Genomic DNA, 24,596 nt, shown 5'->3' with positions numbered 1-24,596 from the left:
AAGTAGTACGGGAGATTAGGAATTCACTTCTTCAACATCTACCAGGACCAGTTGCTCAATGGAAAGAGTACCCAAAGGAGGTATTAGACAGATTGTGGTCCTCATTCATGGTATACAGTTGTTCCTCATAGTTAATCGCTATTCATATTTAATTTATTTAAACAATGTCTACTAACTTTCTGAAAATATTTGTAGGCTTCGAATCGCTTTGCAACTACGGTGGAAGAAAATGATGCAAGGAAGGTGTGGCAGAAGGTGGCTGCCAATCGATTTGCAGACATGCTGCACACTATGAAGACTGCAGCAAAAAAAGCATCTGGCGTAGTAGATGATCCATTACTGTGGAAGGGCCATGGTCCTATTACTATCAGGAGAGATTACTGGGATGAAATGTGTGATATGTGGGCGGGAGATGCATTTAAAAATCGCTCTGCGAAGGCTTCACAAAATCGATCGAAGATGCCCGAAGCCCATCTACACACAGGTGGATCTAAGACATTTGGGAGCCACCTAAAGAAAATGGTAACTCATCAATATATAATATTAATTTTATAAGTATAGTTGCAAATTTGTGTACTAAATCTTTTGTCATTTAACTTCGCAGGAAGCAGAAAAAGGAGGCAGTGTACCATATAAGGATGTGTTTGTAGAAACACATAAACGGAAGACTACGGGAGTCTTCGTATCAGAGAAGGTGAGAACGACAACGGTATGTATTAATTCTATTAATAATCATTGAATATATATGCAAGTCATCATAATGTTATCATTAATTATTAATGAATACTTTAAACATTATTTTGTAGGAGGCATATGAGCAACAAATGGTAGAGCGATATGGCGAAGACGCTACTCAGCATCCATCATTTGATCCTACAGCATGGGTGACTGCAGCAGGTGAACCCAAAAAAAGTCGCGTGTTCGGGTTTGGGAGTAATATGAACACTTCACCAGTTATTGGTTCTTCCAGTTACGGCTCACCAACTTCTTGCGCCGACATAAGCTCCAAGCAGCCGACTATTCTTTCCGGTGATGATGTACGCGAGATCATTAATGAATCACTGAATAACTACTTCCAATACACCGTCGCCCCCTTTCTCCGAAATGAGATCAAGGCCGCTGTTCAGGATAGGGATCTTCGATTCCAGGTCCCTCTCAGGTATAATCACATATATAGTTTTTTTGACTGTCTTAAAGCACATCTGAGCATGGTAGAATCACATATAGAGTTTTTCTAGATGCCTTAGAACACATATGAACATGCTATAATCACATATTCAATTTTTTTACTGCCTTAGCACACATATGAGCATGATAGAATCACATATATATATATTTAACTTTTTGTCTGTCTTAGAGCACATATGAGCATGATAGAATCACATATAAAGTTTTTTTGATTGCATTAGAACACATAAGCATGCTATAATCACATATTCAGTTTTTTTACTGCCTAAGAACACATATGAGCATATTATAATCACATATTCTGTTTTTTGACTGCCTTAGCACACATATGAACATGCTATAATAACATATAGAGTTTTTTAACTGCCTTAGAACACATATGAACATGTTATATATCATTTATGATAGAATCACATATAAAATTTTTGGCTTTGCCTGCCTTAGAGCACATATGAGCATGCTATATTCACATATTCAATTTTTTTACTGCCTTAGCACACATACGAGCATGATCGAATCACATATATAGTTTTTTGCCTGCCTTAAAGCACATCTGAGCATGGTAGAATCACATATAGAGTTTTTTTATATGCCTTAGAACACATATGAACATGTTATAATCACATATTCAATTTTTTGACTGCCTTAGCACACATATGAGCATGATAGAATCACATATAGAGTTTTTTTATTGCCTTAGATCACACATGAGCACATGATAGAATCACATATAGTGTGTAATTTATTTCATTATATTTTGTTTATCAATACTGACTGTTCTTTTCTTGTGTAGGCTGCTAGCGATAATCAGGGTAGTGGAGCTGAAGGGACAGATAAAGACAATGAACAAGAAGACGCACAAAATCTTGGCGATGATTAGAGGACTGTGTTGAAGAAGTTCTATTTTTTTTATTTTTCCTAATTGTAATTGTTGAATTGTAAATAATTAAACTTCTTAGTTTTAAGGTGGAACGATTAATTATTATAGATACTTGTTATATGAATTTTTTTGTGTGGTTTGTTTTTTATTTACAGGAAATATAAATTGTACAGGAAATATAAATTGTACAGTTCTCGGTAATTAATTTTTAAATAAATTTTTTTTGATTTTTTTTCGTTTTTGCGACGGATTAGCGACGGATGATTCCGTCGCTATTCATATTAATCTAGCGACGGCTTAGCGACGGAATTAAATCCGTCGCCACGCCGTGGTCGCCGTTTAGTACCGGCGGATTGGCGACGGAATATAGCGCTCGTTATTCCATCGCAATTAGCGACGGACTTGACGACGGAATTATTCCGTCGCCAGTTAGCGTCGAAATATTCGCGACGTAAGCATACTGTCGCCGCGTTGTCGCTAATCCGTCGCTAACATGGTTAGCGACGGATTAGCGACGGAATGTGGTCGTCGCTAATCTACTGCTTTGTTGTAGTGATAAGCACACACCATCAACTTTACAATGCAATGTAGTTACCCTCGTATCAATCTCAATGAATTAATATTTTCACCTACAACGCTGTCTGGACCAAAAGATTGCAGATCTTATCTCGATAATATATATATATATATATAGATAGATAGATAGATAGATAGATATATATAGAGAAAGAGAGAGCTTTAGAACCATTTATCTTATAGAGGGTCAAGACTTTTGCTTAATCTAAACTGATAGATATGACATTTATGTTTAAACATTTAGTAGAAAATATTTTTATGTGAGCCGAACCGAGCCAATCCACACGCATAGATACTCATGCAATCACATATCTGGTAAGTACAATCCTTAAAATACCAATAGATAATATGCAATTTCCAACAAAGGCCAATTTTCATGCAGCGGCGGCACTATCCATCTCAACATTTATCAATACGAACAACACACCCATCTCAAGAACATATGCTTGTCAGGCAGGTAGCTGCATGCCCACCATGCAGCTACGCTGCATGTAATGTGAAGTCTAATCCAGATATCAAGTCTTCATCCAATGAAAGAAGGCAACGTGTCCAGGACGGTCCCAACATCAACTTGGCCATGGGGCCCAACTTGTTGGCTTGCTCTTAAACAATTCAGCATACTGTTGATCAATCTGACGTGTCCAGAGGCGACGTGGACGAGCAGGAGCCAAGTCTTGGTCTCCCAGCGAGTCGTCCCTTGTCCATATATAAGCCAGATGGAGCCAATCAGGTTTTAGATAATTAAAAATTTTCAAATTATATTTGGTAAAGTACCTCGGTTAAATTAATATCAACACTTTATCTCAAGCCGATTGAGCCGAGCCAGTGATCTCTCTTGGTTTGTGTGGACCGTGTTGGACCTCGACCTCCATTATTGGTGGAATAACAAATGTGCCCCTGATTCAATGGATCGGGTCTTAAGTGAGATGATTCTGACCCAATAGAAACTGGACCCAGCCAAGAGCTCCAACTCCAACCATGGTTATGTCAAACAGCATAAACGTAAAAAATGAACGACGAAACTAAAAAAGAGAGGAAAGAAATAACTTAAAAGAAGGTTGCTTACGATATGGAGATTTTGTGCCTTTTGTGTATGGGTGCAAACGGTTCCGATCCGAAACAGCTAATTAAATACATGGGGGACTCAGATCCAGTCTTGTCTGGAACAGCCAAAATTTGCAAAACCTCTATTCTGGATCTGACCCATTTTGCATCCCTATACTTTTGTCGTACCATTTAAGATTCCAGTAAAACCATAGTTCTCAACAAAGGAAAATCCCGAAATAAATTAGAAATCTTTGATTTTGGTGAATATCGTAGAAAATTCTTGGCTCAACAGGTGGACCTCTTCAAAGTAAACTATTCACCCCAGTGGTTTGATTCGAATATAAGAATATAAACTGGTTGAATTCAGGCTGGATGTAGGGTTTACTTGATCCGACCTTATTGGATCTTGTCTAATCAAATTGGGAGTCAGATTTGGATCCGTACATGAAAAGGCAGTACCAAATCCAGCTCCAACTAGAATAAACTAATTGGATATAGATTTGCATAAATTTGGATTCGGATATTACCAGATTTTGTTTTGCCAGAATCTGACCTGTAAGCAAGTTTTTATGGTGATCCAAAAATGAATGAATATGAGTATCTATTTTTTGTCAAAAAAACATGATCGGAAGACTGATTCCTACCAAACCAAACATGCTGAACACATTTATGTGATTAGATTGAGTAGACATAATTATCATCATGAGATTCCAACTCCATTGTAGGCACCATCGATATATATATATATATATATAACCCAAATTTTTAGTTGTGCCAATCCAAGCCAAGCCAAGCCAAGCCGTGTTGAGCCCCATGACAAATTCTCAAAAGTGAGACAACTTTGTGATACTTTATCCTACAGCATGGTATGTCTTTAGTAAGGCAAAAAGAAAAGTTAAAAACATGTAGAAAAGGAAAGAAAACAACAGTAAAGTGATAAAGTGTATATCTATATAACCAGATCCAACAGGGAGAAGCAGGCTGAATCTCTGGTCCAACTACTGAGCCACGGCTGCTCCTACAAAGAGCAACAGGCTTTCCCTGGTCATGGAGAGAACTGGCAAATGGCAAGTCACCCTCTCTCTTCTCCTTCAACCGCCGTTGGATTAAGGAAACCGATGGCCTTGGTCCGTCCATTGCCTGTCGAAAAACCAACCGTGGTTGGTTGTCTTGGCAAGCTTCGTGGAGGATCTAGACCGTACATCTTTGAATCTGACGGCTAACGGCTTTAACGCCAATCTGGTGGTGTTGATGAGTTGGGGTTTCTTTTGCAGGGTGTTCTCTCAAGAAATTCCAAGTGATGTGGTCGTTCAAGTTGGGGAGGCCAATTTCTGCCTTCACAAGGTACTTGATGATGATGATGATGAGCTTTGTGGCATGGGGACTTGGAAATGGACGGACTGGATCAGTGCAGATGGGCCCACATACCAGAACGTACGGCTGGATCTATTTTTAGTTGGGAATCACCTGCAATGATCATCAGACTGCATCTCCAGAACCCATGCCCCTTACCTGTTACATGCTTTCTTGAACCCCCCACAGCTAGATTGATAAGAAACATACACAACTTTCTCTTGAGAAAGTTAATAATCTGGTTTTCCACGCCAATTTTCTCACCGGTTGCGCTTATTTTTGGGGTTTTCTGGTTTGCCGGAGTCCCAGACTGACTAGTTCATGTATAGATTTTGAGTGAGGCTATGAGGGATTTCGGTTTCCTTTGAAATGGAACCTATTCAGGCAAAGAAACACACACACACACACACACATATATACTTATGTGGTGATTACCACTATAAGTACACACTTCTCAAATGCAAAATCTAACCTATATTGTTTAACAAGTTCTATTTATTATTTTCATGTATTAAAGACATGTTTTCTACCACGTTTAGACCACCCTTATTTTCTTGAATTGTGAGCCGTTGATTTTTAATGTGTTAAAAATAAGATTTTATGATGCATTAGACATGATAAAACCTTTTAACTTAGTAAATAAACCACATTAAATACATATGTATGGTTAAGTCTATCATTTGATGGTTAGATCCATACAGACAAGAGTGTGTACCATCTTATGGTATCATGGTATATAACCATCTTGTATATATACCGCATCTATGAGGTTAAATGAGTGGGTGTAACTTGCATCTATGATTTTTCAACTAATTGTACATACAGTAGACAGTAGCAAATTCATATCCATATAAAAGAGAGTGACTAAAACAAGCAAAAAAAGGTTTAAATTAAATAGATTTTACAGTACTTTTTTTAGCAGTTTTGATCTCATAGATGTGTTTGGTATGAGAAATTGAGGATCATTTTTTCATGAAAAAACTAAGCCTAGAAAATTATAAAAATTATGGGTCATTGATTTTCAAACCTTATAAACCTACCGTGTGTCGGAATCAGAAGATCCAAGAGCTGATCCCTATGAAAATCAAGCATGAAAATTACATATGTATAAAAGTATGGTGGGTTACATCTCATTGCCCTTTAAATCTTAAATGGAAGAGATTTTTGAAAGCTTGAAGCACTTGAAAGAAAGCTGCAAGGTAAAATTCTGATTTAGAATTCGTGGGAAGTTAAAATATCACCAAAGGACTTCCTGACTTCAAAGCTGTGCTTTTGTCCTGTGGCTGTAAAAACTATAAAACAGTGTGCACTGTAAAGTGCCTAATAGCCTTTTACATGTCATGCTTCTGTCCTACTTACAATCGATGTCCTGACAGTGTAAAACTCTTAGCGCTGAACCCAATCTCAGGGATCAAAATAATTTGCAACAATGGGATCCTAAAAGGGGTGGGATGACATGGGCCCCACCAGCACCAACCCAATCTCAGGAATCCTGAAAGATATGTGGCTGTTGTGGCTCTGTAGGATTGTACTGGTGGGACCATGAGTTACTATGGCTTCTCTTTCTTATAAATAATGCTTTTCTCGGTAGATGTACCAATGATGTTGACTTATTTTATTTCATTCGTAAATTCATTGATTGGTTTCACTCATTTTACGCATGAAAATGAAAGTTTAAACCCTCCATTTTTTTATGCAGAAAACCACATTTTCCTGTGGAATCTACAGTCAACAAGAGCTTCTTTTCATGCATTTAATATGATCTCCCCTCCGAACACGGAGTCGTTTCATCATAAATTCAATCCTAGCCATCCAATCAATGGCTAAATGGTTCTTTTGGTTGGCTAGGATTGAATGTATGATGAAACCCATTCTATTTCAAATAATGGGATCAGTTTCCCATCTCCTCCCCCATGAATGGGGATTTTTTCACACACCGGATGACCTTCCTATCATAGGATGCTTTTCCACGGGGGGCTTTTCTCACTGGTGAGAATGAAACAAACCAAGACTCGGGGGGGCGGGGGTGTTGGTAAGAAGCATGCTACTGAGGCCACGTTTGGAAGTTAGAAGAAAGGGGAAAATTTTGTACTAAAAATGTGGAAAAGTAGTCTTTTTTCTTTACTGTTTTAAATGAGTTTTCATGTTTTTGTACCATTTCTTCAGTTATACATAATGAGAAATTTTTCATCTAAAGATATTTATAAGTTATGGTCAAAAATTTCTTAGACTAGGTTGATCTCATGTTTTTCAGTTTTCATATGAATATTCAAATACTCTACCACTTCTAAACTCTGTGGCCTAAGAGGGTAAATAATTAAGCTGGGTTAGCTGGCAGGTAGGGGTGCAAATGGATCATATTTTGTTGAAATATCCAATCTAAAACCAATATGTTATTCCTGGGTACGGGTAAGATCTGTGTATTCAGCTTGCATTTGGAATTCACGAAGATGCGCATTTCCTGGTCTTGAATTGGATTTGGGTCAATGCTTTATGTTGGCTTTGTATACGTTAATCCAAATTGTTTGAGCCTTTTTACATATAAATTTCTTGATTCTATCCTTTTCTTACCAGATTCAGTATTAGCATATAAATTTCCAATCCTGATACTATGGGTTTGGATCTAGTTCATGTCTGGATTCTCAAATGCTTCTTAAATATTTGATTTAGATTTGGATCTACATCTGGACCTTTATCCGACCCAAAGTAGACGGGGTCATACTGCATATTAACTGATCAATGGTTATATTCAATGTCTACCACACATCTCACTTGGGAACTGTGAAACTGGATTGATGCTCACAAGGGATCTGGTTGGGGTGTGACTTGTGAATGTCACCAAGCTGGAAGGATATCACCAGATCCAAACCCATGGGTGCACATCCCTTACTACGAGGCAGGGTTACCATAAACACTATGAGAGTGAGAAGCACGTTTCCCAAGAAACCATTTCGAAAACAGGAAACACTATGTTTCAGAAACATTTGGAAAACACCAAAAAATTCATGAGAAACACATTTCCTGCACTATGGAAAACTATTTTCCATGCATTTCTTCTCATGTTTCCCAAGCGTTTTCCTTTTCGTGGGATATTTATTTTTATTTTTTATTTTATTAAATTATTATATTACTTTTTCTTAAATGTTTTCCATTCGTTTCCTAAATTGTTTCCTTTTCCTGTTTAACATGTGCCTGAAAAAACTCATTTCCCATTCCCGTTTTCATTTCTCAAGATGTTTTCCATTTATGTTTCCCTTTCTGGCAAATGTACCCCTGGTGAGTAAGGGTTACTTGGGGTTTTTATACTAATGAGCTTGGCTGTTTTTTTCTGTTATTCAATAACTATCAGCTATTGCTACGTTTTTCTATATTTACACAGAGAAACAGCCCACAGGATCATAGACCTAGTTGCACTGACTCTGCCTGCCATACTTACAATCACTGTCCTACTTACCTCTTGCCCCAAGAGAGTCGTCATGCTTCGGCTTGCGCAAGGGATGATGCCCATGAGATTTGATCATAGATCGCGTACCTAGCTGCCTGGTCCCCATCCCACTATGCCAAACAGTACCCTTTGGGGGGAACTGCTACTTATATAAGCTGGGTTTATTGCAAAATGCAACCCTTTCTGAATACTTGCATTACATATCCTACTTTCTCTAGGAATGCTTGTAACTTGCTTGCTCTTTTATAGTTCATTCTGGTGGCTAAGAGTGGTTACATAAGGAAACTGATCATAGAGACCTCAAAGTCGGATCTTTCGCGAATCGAACTGCCGGATATCCCTGGGGGGGCAGAGATCTTCGAGAAGGCGGCCAAGTTCTGTTATGGAGAAAACTTTGAGATCACTGTGAGGAATGTGGCTGCACTGCGCTGCGCTGCGGAGTATCTCGAAATGTCTGAGAAATATGCCGAAGGCAACTTCATCTCTCGAACGGAGGAGTTCTTGACGCACGCGGCACTGACCACCTTCTCCAGCGCCATCGCTGTGCTTAAGGGCTGTGAGGAATTGATGCCCATGGCTGAAGAACTGAAAATTGTTCAGAGGTGTGTGGAGGTCGCAAGCTTGAAGGTATGATTATTTGTCTATATTTACTTGCATTTGCGGTGATAAAAATGGTACTTTGCAAAGCTCATGGCTTAGACTTTTTTTTTTTTTGAAAGGCAAGCTGGGGTTAGATACACCCCTACCAGTTATACAACGATACTATTGGGATTTGAACTTCCAACGTCCCAACATAAGGTGACGTGCACTAACTGCTCCTACCAGATAAGCGGAGCCCGCTTTGGTTCACGCTTTAAGTTGGCTGGCTAGGTGAAGGCATTGTGTCAATATTCAAAACGGCAAAATAATGACCGGTAAATTCTCACGAGAAATTGAAAATTTTCATATTTCTCACACTTTTTCAGCAAAATATTGCCAAAAATAAGTTAAAAATATACGAATATGTAAATAACAAGAAATAAAGTAGCTCTTTTTTCACACACAAAATGCAATAGAAACATAGATATCACGATAAAATCATGATATTTACATTTCAGTGAAAATATCACAAAATTTAAAAATATTACAATGATTAGAAATATCATGATAATTTAAAAATATTGCAGTACATTTTGCTGTTTGAAATGGTGACCTAATATGTCACTTTTTTTCCCCGACGTTAGCTACATCTTGTGTTCGGGGTCCCAATCAGCACCACGTATGTAAGCACGTGTGGCTCGTATCCCCGTGTTTGTCAGCATCAGATAGCATCGTAGTTGCAAAGACTTAAATACCATTTACCATCATTCTTGTCATGGAACGGAAGAAATGTCCTTCATTTAGAAAAGTGAAGCGCCGGTTCGAGAAAAAGATAAAACTTCCCTTCATCTAGAAAAGTGAAATGATGGTTCGAGAAAAGGACAAAATTTGCAGTTATTTGAATAGGGAGGTTGATCTTAAGGATTTAAAAAGTCCAAACATTCAGAGTCTAATTGGACTTTTTAAGGGTGTCAACGGGTCGGGCTTGGTTTGGACCCAGGTGAAACCAAATCTAAACTTGATATGAGAGACCCGAGTCTAATTGGACTCACCATAAGAGAAACTATACTCAGATTCTATAAGGATTCCATGAACGGCCTGGATGAAAAATTGAGGATCTTTGTTGGAACTAGAGTCGGGCTCAGGTTTAGCAAACCATACCCAATTCGATATACTAATCTAACCCTTCAGGTCTGACCCAGATTATAATTGTTCTTATTTATCACCAAACCCCAATTCTATAGGGCATGGTACATGTGGGGTCTGGGTCAAACCCGACCCATTGAGACTACTTAAATTAATAAGAAAAGTTTAGGGACAGTTAAATGCCTGTCATTTCTTTTGGCTGTTGACTTTAGTTGTATCTATGTCACAAAGACACGTGAAACTAGGACAAGTGTTGAAAATAGGATGCAAGGATTCACCAAACCAATGCATGTACCCTTAGTACCTTACTTTCATCTGTAAAGTACTCCGCCCCGATCACTGGATCTGCTCCAAATGAGTTTATATGTTTTCTGCTTTCTTTTATTTTTAAAAATCACTCATGAGTGAGATATTATTTTATTTTTTCTCCTGCTTTTTTTTTTCTTTGACATTTTTTAATAAGGGCCTCTCTCTTATAAGGCAAACCTAAAACCATCCTTCTCTCTCATAGGGATGGCAGTGGACTCATCCCCGATCCAAACTGGGGCAAGGCGGGGCGGGGCGGGGCCTGTCAGTGGGCCCAGGTCCACTGCCATCCCTATCCATGGCAAATCCATTTTCGAAGGTACGACGGAAGAGTTCATTTGTCGTGAGATTTTGAAATGGAAGGAATATTTTGAGAAATCAAATATGGTAGGATGTTTTCTGGTACTGTAAGAAAGGTAGGGACGTTTATGGAATAAAAAACTTAATTTCTTTGTTGTTTCTGAATTTAATACTGGCATTTTCTATGTTGCTTATTTCCAATCAGGCCTACAACGAGTCGAATTTCCAGACGCGGTCGCCGTTGGGGTGGTGGATGGACGAACTCTCCATCCTGGCCGTTGAATTCTACAAGCGCTTCATGGCGTCCCTCAAGTCCCGCGGCACCAAACCGCAAACACTCGCCGCCGCCGCCATGACCTACGCGGAGCGCTCCCTCAGGGACCTCGGCGGCGGCGGGATCGCAGCCGCTCGACTCTGCGGCAATGACCACGATTCCGACCGGAGGAGGCGGCAGAGGGAGGCGGTGGACGGGGTGGTGGCCACGATGCCGTCGGAGAGGACAGCATTTCCGGCAACGTTCCTGTGCTGCCTGCTGCGGGCGGCGGTGTTCCTCAACTGCCCGGAGGCGACGCTGGGGGAGCTGGAACGGCGGGTGGTGGCGGTGCTGGAGCACGTCGGGGTGGAGGACCTGGTGGCGGTAGCGATGGGGTACGATGGGGAGAGGGTGGTGGACGGAGAAAGCGTCCGGCGGATCGTGACGGCGTTCGCGGAGAGGGAGCGGAGGGAGAGCGTGGACGAGCTGAGAGGGTCGGCGTCTCCTGCGATGAAGAGGGTGGCGAAGACGGTGGACGGCTACTTGAGTGAGATCGCCACCGACGTCGGGCTCAGCATCTCCAAGTTCACGGGGTTGGCCGTCCTCATCCCCAAGTCCTCCCGCCCCTACGACGACGACCTCTACCGCGCCGTCGACATCTACCTCAAGGTTGGTAATTCAGCATATCACCAAACCAGTACCAAAGTAATCAGAAGGGGTTTGCCTCGATCACGTAATCGGACAATCCCCGGTGCCAACCAATACTGGGCCCCACAATCAGCAACTATGAGCTTGCAAGTAAAGGAGTTAGGACCATAGTAACAAACGCTTTTTTCGGCAAAATCTAGTTTTTCAAAAAAACTCGAGGGAAATTGGGCAAAATCTTGGCAATAAAAAATACAACAACAACTACGCCTTCATCCCAAAACAATTGGGGTCGGCGATATGAACCAACAAAGAAAATCATTTTGGGTCTTCCACATGAATCCTTCTCCTCCATTCATTTCTATCCAATGTCATGTCCTCAGTGAGGTTCAAAGCATTCATATCCTTTCCTATCACCTCCATCCATGTCTTCCTAGGCCTACCCTGACCTCTTTTAACTAATATATTTTTTCATTTCTCCATCCTTCTAACTGGAGCATCATTAGGCCTTCGCCGAATATGTCCAAACCACTGTAAATGATTCTCTCTCATCTTATTTTCAATGGGTGCAATGCCTACCTTCTTACGTATCTCCTCATTCCGAATCTTATCTTTTATTGTATTTTCACACATTCATCTCAGCATACACATCTCAGCTACACTCATTTTTTGAATATGATGTCTCTTGGCAGCTTAACATTCCGTACCATATAGTAAAGCGGGCCTAATAATCGTCCTATAAAACTTTCCCTTCAACCGCAATGGCATTCTACGATCGCACAACACTCCAGTTGCACTCTTCCATTTCATCCACCCAACCTTTATCCTATGATTTACATCTCCATCAATTTCTCCATACTTTCGAATGATAGATCCCAAATATTTGAAACAATCATCCACCGGTATTTCTTGCTCACCAAGCTTCACTACACTCCCATCACTACTTCGTTGCTTACTAAATCGACATTCCATGTGTTCTGTCTTACTCTTACTCAACTTAAAACCTCTTGCTTTTAATGTCTGTCTCCATAATTTTAACTTAGCATTAACCCCAGTTCTAGACTCATCAATTAAAACAATATCATCAGCAAACAACATACACCACGACACATTTTCTTGAATTGATCTCGTAAGCTCATCCATCACTATAGCAAATAGGAAAGGGCTTAAAGCAGATCCTTGATGTAACCCAACCGTTATAGGAAAATTGGTTGTCACTCCTCCACAAGTGCGGACATTGGTTACTACTCCTTCATACATATCTTTAATTATACTAATTAGGGATGGCAATCGGGTCGGGTTGGCGGGTCGGCGTGTCAGCATACCTCAACCCGAACCCGACCCGTTTATTAAACGGGTCGGCTGTGGCAAACACGAACCCGACCCGTTTAATAAACGGGTAACCCGACACGACCCGCCAACCCATTTAATAAATGGGTTGGGTCGGGTAAACGGGTTTCAGGTTCGCGGGTCGGGTTGGCGGGTCGGGTTGGTGGGTTGACCCACCCACCTAACCCGTTTATTAAACGGGTCAGCCGGGTTGGCGGGTTGGCATACCCCCAACCCAAACCCGACCTGTTTAATAAACGGGTTACGCGGGTCGACCCGGTTATTAAACGGGTTGGCTTAAGCCCAACCCGAACCCGCCTAAGAGGCGGGTTGGCGGGTCGTGTCAGAAATTGCCACCCCTAATACTAATGTACTTGAGAGAAACACCTTTCTTCAACATTGTCCACCAGAGAATGTCCCTAGGTACTCTATCGTAAGCCTTCTCCAAATCAATAAAAACCATATGCAAATCTTTGTTCCTCTCTTTATTTCTCTCAATAAGTTGTCTAAAAAAGTTGGCAATAAAAAATAAATTAAAAAATATAAAATTTATTTTTTATAAGAAAATATTAATAACAAATATTAAAAAATAAAAATACATGATGTTTTCATGATAAATAACCGTTTAAGATGTAAATATCATGTCTAAATCGCGGTATTTATGTTTTTTCATAAATCTTGCAATATTTTAAAAATCTTGCAAGAAATTGCCGTTTTAAACTTTCAAGCAATTTCTTGGGATATTATCAGGCGATTTTCATAAAATCTCACGATATTTGTCACTATGGTCTGGGAGGCAGCGCGGCTAGGTCTCTCACCATGGGGGTGGTTTCTCTGTAAATATAAAAAAAAAAGTAAATGTGTCAACGGTTGGGTATGACCCGATCCAATAGCCGTATGGTAACCGAGCTTTATGAGACGAGCTTGAATTGTTCAAGTGGCGAGCCAAGTTGAGTTTGAGCCCATAACCAGCCAAAGTAAAATGAGCCGAGTTCAAGCGTGCTTGTTTATAGAAAAATGCTTTCTAGCTGGAAAGAAATAGGATTACAAAATAATGTTAGTAAAATATATCTAAATTATATTTCTTACTCCCTAACGAGTTTAAACGAGTCAAGCCAAGTACTTACTGTTCATATTCAGCTTGCTGAGCCTACTTTCCGAGTTTGAACGAGCTCTTTACCAGCCGAACATGGCTCTGCTTGTTTCTGTGCCCTACCAGTAAGATCCTGGTTTGGTATGAAATAAGGTTTAAAAATTCCGGTGGGACCATTGATGTCTGATCAATATATGGACCGGGCATGGTTTATGAAATTTTATACCAGTTTGGGATCCGACCCAGTGCCATCCGTAAATTTTCAATTGTGAAAAATAATATTTTATTGGGTATGGGCCGGGTCTGGTTTATCTAATCTTAATCGGACATGAGCATTGTTTTACCTATGCTAGGTCCATTTGAATCCGGCCCCAATACCTCTTAATCAGATATTCGGGTCCGGACCCACCTGTTTTTGTCATGATTCCGATGCGCTGACACCCCCACCCACAAGGACACTACCAGATTGGTTAATTCGTGCGTGATCGAGGGTGATCGCCCAGATCATCTGTTACTGTTTCCGGGTATCACTCCATTTAGGTTCTTTGTGAGTGTAGATATTTTTTTTTAAACATCTCTTAGTTTGAAAATATCATAGTTTTATTGTGATAAAAACAACTTTTTTATGACTAGGAACCTTCACCGAGAACCAGGTCACTTAATGAATCCACCTCTGTGAGCTATACTCTGAGTGGGGTCACCAACACCCAAGCCTTTTAGAAGCCCACCAGTTAAAGGCATCCACACACCCGCTAGGAGTCGAACCTGGAACGAAGGGGTCATCACCTTTTCCCTAGGCTCACTGCCACTCGGGCAGGTGTGATAGAAACAAATTTCAATATTTCATATTATGTATTTTTCTTTATTTTTATGTATATGCTGACATTTCTAGATTTTTTTCTCCAGAACAAGATTTGTGACATTGGTTTATGATTATTGAATTAAATTATATACCAAATAACAGGCACATCCTGGACTAGATGAAATTGAGAGAGAGAAAGTCTGTAGCGTAATGGATCCCCTCAACCTATCATACGATGCAAGGGTGCACGCTTCACAGAACAAGAGACTCCCCGTTCAGATAGTGTTACATGCTCTGTACTATGACCAACTCAAGCATAGGTGTGAGGACCCCAAGATCTCCGATGCCACCATGATCAGGAACCAAGTTAACGCCGACGTGTCGCTGTTGAGAGAGAACGAAGCTCTACGGATGGAGTTGGCGAAGATGAAGACGTTCGTGTTGGATTTGCAGAAGAGCCAGGGGTCGCCATCGGCAAAATCATTGAAGAAGCCGACGTTCTTCTCATCCATGTCGAAAAAGCTGGGGAAGCTGAACCCATTCCGGCATGGCTCGAAGGACACATCGAACATCGAGAGTGCCACCAGAGGGAACCTCGACATCGCGGAGCCCAGGAGGAGGAGGTTCTCTATGTCTTGATCATGGTGGCCTGTGTATGGTTTTGCTTGTTTTTGTGCTTTCCTGCTCGGTTGGCTTGTGTAAGAAAGGTAACATAGAATGATAAGCAGTCCATGTCTTTACTTTGTATTGCACAAGTAACAACTTTCTCTCCTAGGTGAAATCTTTATTTGACCAATTTGATCATACAAATGCGATCAGCACGGTCCATTTATTAGGAAATGCACTTTGGATTGGATGGTTTTGATGTACAAATATCATTTTCATAATAGTAAAGTTTTCATCCATTGCAGAGTTGAATTTTGATCAGACAATCTAAAACGTGTTTTTGACCAAACAAATTATATAGATCACATAAGTAGGGCTTGATCGTACGGGTGTTGTCTACTAGAGGATATGGTATAATTAAGGGTGTCCATATATATATATATATATATATAGGGTAAATATTGGCTACTAACTAGGGTGACAGAGAAATCATAGGTGCAAATATACTCTATGGTTTGTTAATTTGCTTAGGCTCAAGCCTAGGATCGTGCTTTTCTGAAGTAAAAATATGATCTTTGAGTTAAGAAATTTTGACACATTGTGGTAATTGTCATAATCACGAGTCAAAACAAGTTTCCTCTAGGTCGATCACATCCGTATAGCATTTGATCTGCAAAAAATAAAAATAAAAATTGAAAAAATAAATGATTTCTACTCGTACCTTCAATAGTAGACAATATTTACCCATATTCGTTCAAGCCAATAAGCTTCATATACTCAAAAAAGGGTGTGACCTTCACTGGATCTATGTGGGTCCAAACCCATATTAAAACCAGCGTTGCTGCTAGTTCTGAAAGTATCTAACCTGCATGACACCTAAATATATTGGTTAACTATCCAGCCCAGATATGGGTTAGATCCAGTTTTATATATTAGTTTAAGTTTAAACCTATATCGAATTTTTACTGAATTCATTTAGAAAATGAGACCGTGTAATATGGGTCTACCAAGAAAAAATTATACCTATTGATATTTTTACGGAAAATGGGTCAGGTTACCCCACAAATATACTAATTTTAGCATGTGATATCTGCCATGAAATTTGAAGTAAAAGGTGGGATTGCATCAAGAAATTGACTAAAAAAAAGAAAGACGTGCTTCTTTCTTTCTTTCTAGTTTCAATAGAAGGAAGGACAGCCGAGGTGGTATCCTATGTGGTAAGCAGGGTCCTGTGTCAAGCTGAAGTCCCAGGATCGAACCCCGCTGTCACATGGGGCTGCTGTTACTTTTACACGGTTGGGGCACTTAAGGCTGGGTGGTCGTGTCCCCAACTCGGAGCTTTACCTTGCAGGGAGGCAGGCCCGCTAGTGACCCTGTTCTCAGTAAGGGTTCCCTTGTCGTAAAAAAAAAGAAGCAAGAACAACCCTTTTCTTCCCTAAAAGTAAAGAAAAAAAGTAAAAGACATTAAAATTTAGTAAAAGACAATATAACCATAAAACTAATCTAGTCATTCTGCATAAAGTTGCGTGATGGAGGTATTTTCTATAAAAATAAGTGGTAAACAATATAATAAATGACACTCAACCCCTATAATGACATTTGTCATTTTCAAAATGTTACAATTTGCACCACCACTGCCCTTGATTCTTTCTTTATCAGTAATATATATATATATATATATATATATATATATATATATATATATATATATATATATATATATATATATAAGAGAGAGAGAGAGAGTAACTGCCTACAACAGCCCACTCACTAGAGCCATCCATTACTAATGATGGACGCCCCACAATGCACAACGTGCATGCGCCAAAAAACTCTTTAGTGGCATGCGCTAACTGCAGCAAAAGACCCAAAGGTCTTTAGCAGTTTGGATCTACAGTAGCGGTCATGATCGTCACTAAAAGTCATTCTAACACAAACCGGGTGCAGGCAGATTCTCTCTCTCTCTCTCTCTCTCTCTCTCTCTATATATATATATATATATATATATATATATATATATATATATATATATATATATAGAGAGAGAGAGAGAGAGAGAGAGAGAGAGAGAGAGAGACCCGCCACGATCTAACACAAAAATTAAAGGACTTTTAATGGTGGTTCTTGACCGCTGTTAAAGATCAATTTTCCACCCACGGCTTTAGCAGCAGTCAAGACCGCTTCCAAAACACGCAGATCACAAAAAAAAAAACAATCGAATACGCTGGCCACATCCGACACTTAGTTCAACGATTAATTGGGCGTCTGTTAATACACCAAATCATATATACACTAACGAAGGTATAAAACTATTGAGCTGGAAATCAGAAGTGCAAATTGTATAGACACCATTCATTTACATAAACGTATTCAAGCATAATTTGTTAGCCATGGAGAGGGCCTTGGATTGTCTTTTCTTATGTAAGCATGCAAGTTTTTGAGTCGTAAAGCTTTGGTACATTTGACCATTGATTTTTTGAAGCCTATGAAAAACTTTTTACATGTCACAATCACATAATTCAAAAACTATTTTCTACTAAACAAACCATGTAAATCACATGTGTAAGGTTCAATGTTGAAAAGATCGAAAAAATATGAAATGAACGTAATTTCTGCTCAATAATTTCATACCTTCATAGGTACCTATATATAACCTTGGCTCGTTCTTATGGTGAGCTGAGCAAGTTTTTTTTTATAGGCAAGCTGGGGTTAGGCAGACCCCTACCAGATATCTCTTAAGCCCCATGTGGCAGAGGGATTTGAACTTGGGCCTTCAGCTTGGCTGAGGACACTCCTTACCACATGAGATACCACCTCGGTGGTGAGCTAGCATGTTTGAGCTTATAATGAGATAGAGTTAAATGAGCAGAGCTGGAGCTGGCTTGTTTATAATAAGAAAAATACATCCTTTGGTAATAGGATAATAAAACATATATTGTTTCGGAAATGTAAACAATAAAATTTTATCTCTAAACTTATTATTTCCATACTAAATGCTTCGACCATTTGTTCTAAACTAAACTATGTTATATGATTTAAAATATAGTTAAAATATATGTATTATAAATTAATGAGCCTATATGAGCCGAGCTTGACCTATTTTATGAGTTTCTTCAATGTGCTCTTTAAGAGTGTGTCGTGAACAGTAGTGCTCATTTTCCAGCCCTAGCTCTACCATGAAATAACTTTAGTTCTCATAAAAGTTTATCACCCATGATTTACTCTCTCTCTCTCTCTCTCAAGTTTCTTTCTTGATTTGAGTGTTTCATCGCCTGCCGAATCTTTCGAAAAGCTTGTTGATCTGTTTTGTTGATTATACAAAAATAAGTTTCGAATCTGTGTGGTGGTATTTGGGTTTGTTATTGGCATGGCTGAAATCCCAACCTTGATATGAAATTACAGTGCTGATGATTTGTTTAGTTCGTAGGGCATTCTTGAGCGTTTTGATTGAATCCATTTGTCGGAGAAGCTTGCGTTAAGTTAGGACCTTTTTTCTTTTCTTTCTTTTTTCTCTATCTCTTCTTTTAATGGAAAATATCACCATGACAAGCAGGACATGACAGAGGGGCTGTACTTTGATGGGTTTGCATGGAAGTCCATAGTATCAATTATTGAAGCCCTTTTCTCTAGAAGAGTGATTATCAACTATAGAAACACTTGATGCTATGATAGCAGCTAGGCTGCTAGAGCATGGATTGGAGCCTTTTGTAATTGCTAGTATAGTTTATTGTCATAAAAATATTTTTATTTTTACCGTGTATTTGTGCCCGCCCAAGCTCGAATTTCGGGCTCAAATTTAACTTAATAGGATCTATATCAATGAAAGTGGGACAAGACCTGACATTGGATCAAATATTCATATGTTAATATACATTTACAATTGGGTTTCATCTTGGAGCCAATCTATTAGATCTAAAATCAAATCCAACTAGGAAATGCTTTGGATAATTGGATATCTACATAAAATCCAATTTATTGTAGTATAGAACCAACATGACAAACTCATTTCATATATCAAAACAAACATAAAAAACTAATTTGTAAGATCTAAATAACATGATTTCTTTTTATGAAAGTCATGCTCAGGATCTGGGATGAATCGTAACTTCATGCGCAAGATTCAAAAGAAAGAAATTGCAGAGGCTTTGAAGAAAATAAAATCAAGAAGGGCAGTTGGCCCAGATGGTATTCCTATCGAAGATTGGAAATGCTTGGCAAAGAAAGGTTTAGAATGGTTGACAAATCTTTTTAACAAGATTTGGTGGACAAATAAGATACCTAATGAGTGGAGGAAGAGTACTTTGGTGCCTCTATATAAGAATAAGAGTGATATACAAGATTGCACAAACTATCGTGGTATAAAACTCATGAGTCATACTATGAAACTTTGGGAGAAGGTGATTGAGTCTAAGTTGAGGAAGGTTGTCATGATATCGGAGAATCAATTTGGTTTTATGTCTGGAAGATCAACTATAGAAGCTATACATCTTCTTAGACAACTTATTAAGAGAAATAGAGAGAGGAACAAAGATTTTCATATGGTTTTTATTGATTTGAAAAAGGCATACGATAGAGTACCTAGGGACGTTCTCTGGTTGACAATGATGAAGAAAGGTGTTTCTCTCAAGTACATCAGTATAATTAAAGATATGCATGAAGGAGTAGTAACCAATGTCCGCACTTGTGGAGGGGTGACAACCAATTTTCCTATAACGGTTGGGTTACATCAAGGATCTGCTTTAAGCCCTTTCCTATTTGCTATAGTGATAGATGAGCTTACGAGACCAATTCAAGAAAATGTGTCGTGGTGTATGTTGTTTGCTGATGATATTGTTTTGATTGATGAGTCTAGAGCTGGGGTTAATGTTAAGTTAGAATTATGGAGACAGACATTGGAAGCAAGAGGTTTCAAGTTGAGTAAGAGTAAGACAGAATACATGGAATGTCGATTTAGTAAGCAACGAAGTAGTGATGGGAGTGTAGTGAAGCTTGGTGAGCAAGAAATACCGGTGGATGATTGTTTCAAATATTTGGGATCTATCATTCGAAAGTATGGAGAAATTGATGGAGATGTAAATCATAGGATAAAGGTTGGGTGGATGAAATGGAAGAGTGCAACTGGAGTGTTGTGCGATCGTAGAATGCCATTGCGGTTGAAGGGAAAGTTTTATAGGACGATTATTAGGCCCGCTTTACTATATGGTACGGAATGTTGGGCTGCCAAGAGACATCATATTCAAAAAATGAGTGTAGCTGAGATGCGTATGCTAAGATGGATGTGTGGAAATACAATAAAAGATAAGATTCAGAACGATGAGATATGTAAGAAGATAGGTGTTGCACCCATTGAAAATAAGATAAGAGAGAATCGTTTACGGTGGTTTGGATATATTCGGCGAAGGCCTAATAATGCTCTAGTTAGAAGGATGGAGAAATAGGAAAATATATTAGTTAAAAGAGGTCGGGGTAAGCCTAGGAAGACATGGATGGAGGTGATAGGAAAGGATATGAATGCTTTGAACCTCATCGAGGACATGGCATTGGATAGAAATGATTGGAAGAGAAGGATTCATGTGGAAGACCCAGAATGATTTTCTTTTTTGGTTCATATCACCGACCCCAATTGTTTTGGGATGAAGGCGTAGTTGTTGTTGTTGTGGTGGTGGTGGTGTAGCTGCCTACTTCGATCTGTGCCTACTGTCAGCTACATGGTTTTTTGAAAAGGATTTTTCCATGCTTTTTCAAATCTAACTATATAGATGTCTTATACATGCTTGATTTTATAGGAATGAAATCTTTGATCGTTTGATTCCAATATACGGGCAGATTTTTATAAGGTTTGAAAATCAATGGTGTATATTTTTTATAAATATTCAAGCTGAAAAAATCATGTTTTCATAAAAAAACCACAATCCAAGTGTAGCAAATCAACCATGTTGAACTCATACACGAGGTTAGATTTGCAAAAAAACATTGTGAAAAATCCTCATCCACTCACGGTAGGCACCGACATTCCACTCTCGTTTTCATGGGGTTTATTTTTCATAAAAAAAAAACAACTTTTTCAAACATGACGTGAAGCAAAAGGGATCCTTAAATTGCACCCATACTTTTTTCCCACCTAATTTCTTACAATCCAAAAAGAATTTGGATCTTGTGTTGCAAATCCCTCCATCAAAATTGCTAGCTTTCCAACTGGTGAAACCAAACATTTATGAGCGAGTGTTTGATTGCCTTGGATCTCATATTGGAGTATGTAATTTGGTGGTGCGTCATGTATATTAGATCTCTAGTTTTTAAAATAGAGGATTTTAAATCCTTGGATATGAAATCATCAAAAGCCCCTCGATACAAGACTCTCTGTTCGGGACTGTAGATAGAGCATAGTTATCGGAAGCTTCTTGCTACACGAGGAAGTTCACTTCACTGTTAATTTGCTTTGAAAGCGGGAAGCTTCTAATTCTTTTAGAGGGAAAGTTTTAGAAATTTTGATTCCTTTTAATGAGAAGTCTGCTTCCCCTCGTTTCCCAAATTGATTCATTTTGCCTTCTTAATGTTTCTGTCTCACTTCTAGTTACTTTCCACTCGCTTTCTACTCACTTCTTACATTATTCATGTTTGAAATTATGGATTTTTTATTCATTTTGCATATTGTTTCCATATCGTTTTATATTTGTATTCATGCCATTACTTATTTTCTTATGTCCATACTTCATATTGCTTTCTTTGTGTTAACGTGAAATCAAATCCAAATCCAACATCAAATCTAGACCAAAAACAAGAACCTGCTACCAAGACTTCAATGGCAACCCACTCAAACCTCATACAAACATTATTGGGTGTAAGTGGATCTTCAAGATTAAATGGTGGGTTGATGACGATATAAGGCATGCCTACTTGCCAAAGGCTATAGCAAGGAAGACAGTATTGATTATTTTGAGACCTTTAGTCATGTTGTTAAACCTCTCACTGTCCAAATTGTCATCATCATTGTTGTGCCTCGAGGATGGTCCATTCATCGACTTGATGTTCATAAAGCATTTTTACATGGAGTTCTCATTGAAGAGGTCTATATAACACAACCACAAGGCTTCGTCGATTCCCAATTTCCCAACCATGTGTGCAGATTACACAAGGCCCTGTATGGCCTCAAACAACCCCTCCCCCCTCGTGCTTGGTTTGTTAGCATTGGGTTTGCAAGTTCTCGAGTTGACACCTCTTTTTGTGTTTCATCAGGATCATCTCTTGGTATATTTTCTCATTTATGTTGATGATATTATTATTATGGTCAGTTATGTAGATTGTTTTACTCATATTATTGATAGATTGGGTGATGAGTTTGTTCTAAAAAATGTGAGTGATCTACACTTGTTTTTGGGCATTGAATCAAATATTACTCCCGATGGCCTATTTTTGTTTCAGAAAAAGCACATGCTTGATCTATTGGACATGACCAACATGACTGGTGCTAAACTAGTCTCCATACCCATGGCACCCTCCATTAAGTTAGATATTCATGATGAAGATCCCCTTGCATACCCTACCCAATACAAATAGGTGGTAGGTGCCCTTTAGTGTCTGACCCTGACTCGACCTGACTTAGCTTATATGGTAAATAAGGCCTACCAGTATATGAATCAACCTACCACCGCGCACTACACTGCAGTCAAACACATCCTGCATTACATCAAGCACACCTTAGACTTTGGTCTTCTCATTCCTAAGGGTTGTGACTTTCATATCTTTACCTTCTCAGATGTCGACTGCGCTGGCAATGTTGATGATCGTAAATCTAGAGATGGTTTTACAGTTTTTCTTGGTCGGTCACTCATCTTTTTGTAATACCCACAAAATTTTTTATAATTATTTAAATAAATAAAGAGGATATATTGTTTTTAGTGTGGTTTTTTATTTATTTAAAAATGCTCATGAATTATAATTGATGTGGTATATTGATTTGAAATGAAATTCCAGGTGAATTAAATTTTTATCGAAAGTTATAATGAAATTTGACTTTAATCCTGGAGTTAAAAAATTACTGGATTTCGATTAAAATCCAAGAGTTAATATGGATCCAAGATCATTTTTAAAAATATTAGATTTTTTCTCAAAAAATAATAAATATATTAATTAATGTAAAAAAGAAAGTTAGCCTAAGAGGGTGGAATGCCCCCCTAGGTGGACCCACTCCTCTTGGTTGGACATTGGTTTCCAAAAACCAAAGAAGGAAAAAAAAAGTTTGAAAAGTCCAACTTGTGTTGGATTTTGGAAAGAAAAAAAAGCCAAGAAAGAGGGGACAACCCACTCTCCTTTCTTAGCATTTTGGGCTGCTTCCACTCCTTTGGAAATCTCTCTCTCTCTCTCTCTCTCTCTCTCTCTCTCTCTCTCTCTCTCTCTCTCTTCTTCTTCTTCTTCTTCCTCTTCAAGCCTCGAAGAAGATTTTAGCAGCCATTGAAGTTGTTCATGGAGGTTTCATCAAGTAGAGGAGATGTCTAATCCATTGGAACTCATGTTTGAGGTAGGTACCTCTATCGTATAGGCTCAAAAATGGATTTTGGGTACGTAGGGAATCCAAAATCAAGATCCATGGTGGATCAACCATAGATCTTGCACTAGAGAGGTTTTAAATGTGTGTATATGACATACCTCATGCTGATATGTTTCAAAAATATCAATTTCTTTAAAAATGAGATTCGATTTGGGGTTTTATCAAAATCGATTTTGGGAGAAATTTTGTAGTTATGTAGGTTAGATGCAAATCGATTTTTAATTTGCATGTTTATTGGTTTGTATGCATGATTAGATGAATTAAGATATTGAAATTGATGTGAATGATGGTTCAATAAATCTAAAAAAAAATAGTCTTATTAAATTCCATGTGGGTTTATAAAAAAAATTGTATTTCCAAAGGTGTGTTTTAGATCTTGGTAAAAACATGAATTTGATTATGCTCTAATGCTTGTGTTGATTTCTAATATATGTTACAACATCACGAGTGTTTGAATATGTGTGTACCATGCTTAGAAATCCATGATTAGAGTTATTTGC

The 24,596-nt window shown here is 38.7% G+C and overlaps 2 protein-coding genes across 2 annotated transcripts; both read left to right on the top strand.

Moving 5' to 3' along the window:
• Positions 1-929: 929 nt before the first annotated feature.
• Positions 930-2,293, top strand: LOC149820829 (uncharacterized). Its single transcript, XM_089983012.1, has 2 exons — positions 930-1,159; positions 1,982-2,293. The coding sequence occupies exons 1-2, from the start codon at positions 939-941 to the stop codon at positions 2,079-2,081; spliced, it is 321 nt and encodes a 106-aa protein (XP_089839138.1). The 5' UTR covers positions 930-938; the 3' UTR covers positions 2,082-2,293.
• A 2,516-nt stretch (positions 2,294-4,809) lies between these two features.
• On the top strand, positions 4,810-15,782 carry LOC149820828 (root phototropism protein 2-like). The gene is made up of 5 exons (XM_089981857.1): positions 4,810-4,889; positions 4,966-5,125; positions 8,739-9,116; positions 11,026-11,742; positions 15,105-15,782. Exons 1-5 carry the CDS (start codon positions 4,810-4,812, stop codon positions 15,579-15,581), a joined length of 1,812 nt encoding a protein of 603 aa, XP_089837983.1. The 3' UTR covers positions 15,582-15,782.
• Positions 15,783-24,596: the final 8,814 nt, after the last annotated feature.

The sequence above is a fragment of the Nuphar pumila genome, chromosome 12 (genome assembly GCF_984573655.1).
Source record: "Nuphar pumila chromosome 12, dmNupPumi1.hap1.1, whole genome shotgun sequence".
Taxonomy (NCBI): Eukaryota; Viridiplantae; Streptophyta; class Magnoliopsida; order Nymphaeales; family Nymphaeaceae; genus Nuphar; species Nuphar pumila.
The sequence above is the reverse complement of the archived record's forward strand: the minus strand, read 5'-3'. Positions and strand labels throughout refer to the sequence as shown.

Bases quoted from the DNA above. Each gene is read 5' to 3' on its own strand.
- LOC149820829 (XM_089983012.1), top strand. From the start codon at position 939: ATGAACACTTCACCAGTTATTGGTTCTTCCAGTTACGGCTCACCAACT. The intron at 1,160-1,981 runs GTATAATCACAT...TTTCTTGTGTAG, and splicing joins CGATTCCAGGTCCCTCTCAG to GCTGCTAGCGATAATCAGGG.
- LOC149820828 (XM_089981857.1), top strand. From the start codon at position 4,810: ATGGCCTTGGTCCGTCCATTGCCTGTCGAAAAACCAACCGTGGTTGGT. The intron at 4,890-4,965 runs GTACATCTTTGA...TTTCTTTTGCAG, and splicing joins CTTCGTGGAGGATCTAGACC to GGTGTTCTCTCAAGAAATTC. The intron at 11,743-15,104 runs GTTGGTAATTCA...ACCAAATAACAG, and splicing joins CCGTCGACATCTACCTCAAG to GCACATCCTGGACTAGATGA.